The sequence below is a fragment of the Serinus canaria genome, chromosome 2, assembly GCF_022539315.1.
Source record: "Serinus canaria isolate serCan28SL12 chromosome 2, serCan2020, whole genome shotgun sequence".
NCBI lineage: Eukaryota > Metazoa > Chordata > Aves > Passeriformes > Fringillidae > Serinus > Serinus canaria.
In genome coordinates this window covers 27075580-27082272 of record NC_066315.1, presented here as the reverse complement: position 1 = coordinate 27082272, position 6693 = coordinate 27075580, and the positions used below count along the sequence as shown (strand labels likewise).

Sequence of the window (6693 nt, the reverse complement as noted above, 5' to 3'; positions counted from 1 at the left end):
GCCCAGGCTCCCGGGCCCTGCCCGCCGCGGGCAGCCCGGGCGCAGGCGCTGCCCGGGCGCAGGCGCTGCCCGTGCGGCAGAGGCCGGCGTGGGGCGGTGCTGCCCGGTTGCCCAGGGGTGCCCAGGCCGGTGCCTGCCGCCGCCCGCCGTGCCCGCGCTGCCGTAGAGACGGGGCCGCGCTAACGCGGGGGTCACGCAGGCCGGGAAACGTGCCGGAGCCGGTGCGGGGCGGCGCTGCGGGCGGCAGTCGGCGCGAATTGGCGGAGGGCGAGCAGGCGAACGCCAGAGCTGCTACATCCGGGCTGCGTTGGCGGCACCTGCCGCGGCGGGGGCCTCGGTGACATTGGGGCTCGGCGGCTGAAGGGGGAGGCAGTGCTGCGGAGCCTGCAGAGAGCGAGATCTTCGCCCGCACCTACCGAACCACCACCACCCCGGCACCGCCGCCATGGTGCTCAGCACCATCCTCACCCACGCGAAGAAGCACCCGGCCGTGAGTACCTGAGCCCGCGTACCCGGCCCCGCGTACCCGGCCCCGCGCCCGCCCTTCTCTGCCATCGCTCGGTGTCCCCGGCGGCGCCGGTCGCCGCCTCCTCCTCGCCCATCCGTCTCCTGGCATTCCTGTGCATGCCGACCCCCTGGGCCGCCCGGAGCTGGTCGAGCAGACACGGCCAGGTCCCTTTTTTTCCACGGTTCTGCGGCCTTGCTCGTACTGCAAGGCTTGAGGTGGCCCTTCCGTTCTTCTTGCCTCCCAATTTGCCCCCAGTCTAGCCCTCCCATGTTTCTGGCTTTGTTATCCGAGAACAGACGGTAGGGGCTGTTTTGGCGGTGAAGGGACGGTTGTCTGTCGCAGAAACGCGACGTAACGGAATTTTTGGTTTGGTTTTGGTCTTTCTGGTGTAGGACTGTTTTTCTCATACCTGCCTCTTCTTAGCTGCTAGTTCCTCCGTGACCCCAGGGATACCCTGCGAACAGGGAACTTATGCCAGGGGTTTAGAGGGCCAGGCGTTTGTAAAGTCCATAAGATTGTATTTTGGCCTACCATAGCTGATGTCAGGAGTGCTGTGTATCAAGACTATTTTGCGATATTGTGGGATGATATTTCATTTTTTTTGTGTTGTTATTCCAGTTGATCCCTCTGTTTGTGATCATTGGATCTGGAGGTGTTGGCGCAAGCCTGTATCTCATGCGTTTGGCGATGTTCAACCCTGATGTTAGGTATGTATACAGTAATCCCCTGTGCCAGTCCTCTTGCTGCCTATGTTACACTGCACTGCCTTGGTTTTTATGATTCTGGATGCTTTAATGTCTTGGTCCAGTATCACCTGACATTAGGTGTGTGGAGCTTTCCTTGATTTGGAGATCTCTTTGTTTACCGTGATACTTAGAGTCTGCTAACAAAGGACAGTGCCTTTTTCTGTGGAAACTTGCTTGGATGGGTGATTCGATGACCTAATAACCACAGCACATATTTCGGTTTTTTTTTTCCAATTTTGTGTTAATATTCTCTCTTATCTTGCATTTCTCTCAATAGCTGGGACAAGAAAAATAACCCAGAACCTTGGAACAAAATGGCTCCCAATGACCAGTACAAGGTAAAATGAGAAGTACAGATTTTCAGGAAGCATCATATTAGAGGTGTAGCCTACTGCTATAGGATGTTTGATTATATGAGAAAGTAGTTGGATGTGTGATGTATTCCTTTTGTGCAGCATTTGTTTGTCTCTAGAATTCTGAGCAGAGATGGCTGAGTTTGAGGTTTAAAACTCTCCTGATGGTGGTTGATAATGGGGTGAAAGGAGTCTGTATGAAAGCAGTCATATTTATTGCACTGTAAGAAAAAGAGCAACTATAAGTGAGAGGAAGAATTTACTGGCTCATAATACTCAGAAATAAACTACAGGCAGAAGGACAAAACCCCAGAAGAACTGAACTAGAGTTTTCTAAGCTCTAAGCTCTTGGCCATTACTCATGAGAAGCACTGCAGGAAAATGTCAGTGTTTAACGTAACCATGAGTTCAGGTCTGCAGGTCTTATTTTTTGAAAACAAAACAATATTAACAAAATTAATATCCAGTAAGTAACTGGATGCAATAGAAATGTTCCTTAGCTGATATTCAGCTAATTTAATTGAACTAAGGAGGAAGCATACAAAGATGTCTAAAACATTTGGTAGTTTACAGGTGTCCTGAAAACATTGACTCATTTTTGTTGGAAAAGAGCTCCAAGATTATTGAGTTCAACCTTTGACTGAACACCACATTGTCAACTAGAGCATAGCACTGAGTGCCATGTCCAGTCATTTCTTCCACACTTCCAGAGACGGTTACTCTACCCTCACCCAGGGCAATCTGTTTCAATGTATGACAAGCCTTCCAGTGAAGAAATTCTTCCTGAGGTCCAATGTGAACCTCCTCTGATGCAGGAGGTTGTGCAGCTTGAGGTTGTGTCCTCTTGTCCTGTTGCTGGTTGCCTGGGAGTAGAGGCCAACCCCTACCTGGCTACATGCTCTTTTCAGGGAGTTGTAGAGAGTGACAGCTTCCCCCGAGCTTCCTGTTCTCCAGGAACAACAACAGCACTCTCAGATACTCCTCATATAACTTACTCTCCATACCCTTCACCAGCTTCATTGGCCTCTGGACATGAATTATGTTTTAATCATGCTTTACAGAAATGCTATGTTAGTATATTGCTGTTAAGAATATTTTAAGATTATTTTCAAGCTTCAAAAAAGCAAATCTACTTTGTTTTCTAGCTAGTGTCTTGTTTGGTACCATATACTACTATGCCAATCATTGAAATAAGTAAAAAAATCCCACACTTCCAAAATAAAACAGATTGCAGTTCCCTTAAAAGTCCAAAAATAAAATTTCATTCTTTGTTTTCATTGCCAGTTCTGGAATGTTGCTGGTTTGTAAATATCTAAACTTGGCAAATCCTGTATAGCGCACAGCACAAATTCTTATAAAGAGTGCATGACTTGGGTAGCATTCCCCTTCTGCCTTAACATGCAAACACAGCCTCAGTGTTTGCCATATTTGGGTGTGAGAATCATTGGGGACATTTTTTCCAAATTTGCCTTGTGGGAAATGAAAACAACATATATTCTAATTTGAGGATGACTCTTTAGTAAAAAGTTCTTGTTGTACAAGTCTTAGCTTTTGATGGTTTTTTTTTTCTGTTGTAAACTTCTCTTTGTCATATTAACCTCCTCACTTTTTTTCCAAAGAAAAGGTTTAATGACCTGAGCGTTACTGTAGGAGTTGCAGAGAAAGATGTAATTTGAACGAACTGTAGGCTGTTGTGTTTTTTTTAAGAAAATATTTAAAAAATTAAAATTTCGTGTAACTAAAAATAATCAAAGTTACATGCTTTTCATATTTTTTGTTCTTTAAGAAAAAGTGTACTATCACATGCTTGCTGTCAAGTCAGGCTGGGATGCCAAAATATGCAGTTAGTCGGCAGTTGGTCTCTCATGCATATGAGTTAGTAAACTCATTGTCCTCCATCACTTTTTGGATTGTTCTGGATTGCTTGTAACAGGATCCAATTGTAATAGTATAAACTGTAATAGCATGTGAGAGGATCTGTTCGGACTTAAATTCCTCCTTGTCATCCTTCGCAGTTCTAGATGCAGCTACCTAAACCAGACTTGGCTTTTGTAGCGCTGCTCTGAATGTTCCTTTGTGCTACTGTCTGTTCACAGACACTGTGCTTTGTGCCACATGGCAAGCTAGCTTTTGCCTTCAGTATACAGGAGCCATAGATTTTGAGCAAAATGGATAAACTTATCAGTACTGTAAAAAATTCCTCTGAATGGACTTCTAATTCTGGGGGTTAAGAGGAGACACTGTTTTCTCTAGTGGAAGACATGACTACTCATTTTAAATGCAGAGCTTCTAATAGTGGGTGTAGAATTAATATTATAAAGTTACTGTTTATCAGAGGTTGTCATTTATTTATTAGTGCCCAGTTCACAGACTCAAAATATGATTTCGGTTTCCTGGCGTAAGTTCAATGATACATATTTTTAGTAAATACCAGGGAAAAAGTGTAGTTAAGCTTCTTAATTAACATTCTTTCCCTTCTCTTTTCTAGTTGTTCTCGGTTAATATGGACTACAGTAGACTCAAAAAGGACCGTCCTGACTTCTAAAAACACAACAACGTCCATGAGCTGCACAGAAAGGTCTTCCGGAAGCTGTTCGCACAAGTGTCATGCTTCATCATCCAGGAAATAATTAAATTTGCCTCACACAGCACCAGGTTATGTGTTTGAAACTGTTTTGACGAGGCTTAATAAATGTTTAAAACTTGAAATGTCTGCTCTTTCATTTTGTAAAATGACACTATCCTCCTGTTTACAGTTTCTGCTGTATGGTTTGTCAATAAGCAAAAGCCAATTCATGTTTCCTCGATAAGAAAGCAAAGTTGTTGTTGTGATGGGCCTTATGCTCAGTGTGTTGATCTCAGAAAAAAAACTGCATGCTCATGCAGTTATACTGCACTTCAAGAATTTGAAAGCATGTATTTATATATATGCATATATATATTTCTAGTACACCTGAATTTATCTGCTTGCCACTTTAAGAAGTTTTGATTGCAGAAAAGCCAATGCCAGCAAGTCATTATCCATCAGGGAGGGAACAGATGTTGCCATATGTTGCTGGAAGGAAGGAAAAAAACAGACTGAGCTCTCCAAAAAGTTTTGTTTCTTTTCTTTCTTTTTTCTCTTCAAGTTAAGCAGGTTTTTTTTATAAACAGAAAGACAACTTTCAATATTTGAAAAGTAAAATTCTATTAACATTCTCAAGATTTCCTGTGGATCACAGATTTGAGGAAGGGAAGCATGTAGCAGAAGAGGGTGCAGGTTTTGGGAAATGATTAGCTATTTTTGTAAGAACAAAAAAACCTTTTAGAAAGGGCAAAATCTTACACTTTAGTACTTGGCCAAGTCTTGCTATGGAAAGATTAAAAGAAAAATATCTTTGCAAGTCTGTAACTTATGGTAGTTTCTTTGTGCTTTACTGTGAACATCTGGCACTTCCTTGGATGAGGGGTATTAATTCTGGACTATCTGACAGAGTACAGCTGTTCTTGATACTCAGCTTAAAGTTGGCTCCAAGAATGTAGATAGCTGTAGCAACTATTGCAAGTAATAAAGTCAAATCAAGAAGCAAGAACTTGGGGAAGCAAGATTATTCTGTGGTAATTGCAAAATATCAGATATTTGCAAAGACTTCGTATTTTGTATGGAACAACCTAGTAGGTAAAATGATGTTTATTTGGTAGAGGTTCAGATTATCCTTTTATTACAAACTGAACCGCTGGATTCACTCACAGTTTTTATTTGCTTGAAAGGCTCTCATGAAGTCTGAATAAGAAAATGTGTTAAGACACGAGGCATGATTACAGTGGTGGGCAAAGCCTGTAGGTGTCTTTGGGTAATGGTTCCTCTCTGAATCCAAATAAAACTTGCAACACTTTTGTTCAATTTTAAAAGTATGTTCTGTAAAAACAGGAAATGTGTTTTATAACTTGATAGCTGGCAGTTCATTTGAATTTTATCTCTTCAAATACAGATTCTCTGGACATAAAGAAAGACTAATCAGGCAGTAAACCTGATTCTTAGGTGAGACAAGGTTATTCCTTTTGTGCACAGCTGATGAAAGCATAGGCTTGTGTCCTTCTTAATAAAGGCACTTCAATGCATATTTCAAATATATTTTAACAAGTGCTTAAGCTATTTAAATATTTAAATACAGATAGACTAGAAAACAAAAGGCAATTAATTCAATGTTAATTGTCATTGCCCATTGCAGCATACTTGCTCCTAAAAATACACAAAACTTAATGTCTTCTAAGTTTAATTATTCCAGAAGTTTTTATCCTGAGGAGATACTTCCTCCTTTTTATTTTAGGGATATGCTTCTGTCCTATGTTAAATATAGTGGACAGTAGTTGCCATTATTGGCCAAATTTAGAAGTAATAAATATCATAAGAACTTCCCTTCCCTTCCCTTCCCTTCCCTTCCCTTCCCTTCCCTTCCCTTCCCTTCCCTTCCCTTCCCTTCCCTTCCCTTCCCTTCCCTTCCCTTCCCTTCCCTTCCCTTCCCTTCCCTTCCCTTCCCTTCCCTTCCCTTCCCTTCCCTTCCCTTCCCTTCCTTCCCTTCCCTTCCCTTCCCTTCCCTTCCCTTCCCTTCCCTTCCCTTCCCTTCCTTCCCTTCCCTTCCCTTCCCTTCCCTTCCCTTCCCTTCCCTTCCCTTCCCTTCCCTTCCCTTCCCTTCCCTTCCCTTCCCTTCCCTTCCCTTCCCTTCCCTTCCCTTCCCTTCCCTTCCCTTCCCTTCCCTTCCCTTCCCTTCCCTTCCCTTCCCTTCCCTTCCCTTCCCTTCCCTTCCCTTCCCTCCCTACTTTCCTTTGTAGGGTACTGTTGAAAGAGAGCCAACTTGGCAATATTTTATCTGTATTAAAATATTCAAGGATCTTTAGAGCTGCTTCTTTAAAACCATCACCTACCTCTTTCTTCATGAAGCCAAAGATGGAATTCCCTGAAGACAGCATGAAGAAGTGACTGAAGTTTGGATTCTTAGGCTTACATCTTATATTTACCTTTGGCTATTTTATGAAACAATGAAATTCCCATCAGCAGTAGAAAAAGTGAAATCCTTCATTAATGCCATGGCTTGTAATTTTGTTT

General features: G+C 42.9%; 1 protein-coding gene across 1 annotated transcript; it reads left to right on the top strand.

Moving 5' to 3' along the window:
- The first annotated feature begins 272 nt into the window (after positions 1 to 272).
- On the top strand, positions 273 to 4316 carry NDUFA4 (NDUFA4 mitochondrial complex associated). The gene is made up of 4 exons (XM_030235706.2): positions 273 to 490; positions 1127 to 1215; positions 1532 to 1592; positions 4096 to 4316. Exons 1-4 carry the CDS (start codon positions 446 to 448, stop codon positions 4150 to 4152), a joined length of 252 nt encoding a protein of 83 aa, XP_030091566.1. The 5' UTR covers positions 273 to 445; the 3' UTR covers positions 4153 to 4316.
- Positions 4317 to 6693: the final 2377 nt, after the last annotated feature.

Bases quoted from the DNA above. Each gene is read 5' to 3' on its own strand.
- NDUFA4 (XM_030235706.2), top strand. From the start codon at position 446: ATGGTGCTCAGCACCATCCTCACCCACGCGAAGAAGCACCCGGCC. The intron at 1,216-1,531 runs GTATGTATACAG...TTCTCTCAATAG, and splicing joins ATGTTCAACCCTGATGTTAG to CTGGGACAAGAAAAATAACC. The intron at 1,593-4,095 runs GTAAAATGAGAA...TCTCTTTTCTAG, and splicing joins CTCCCAATGACCAGTACAAG to TTGTTCTCGGTTAATATGGA.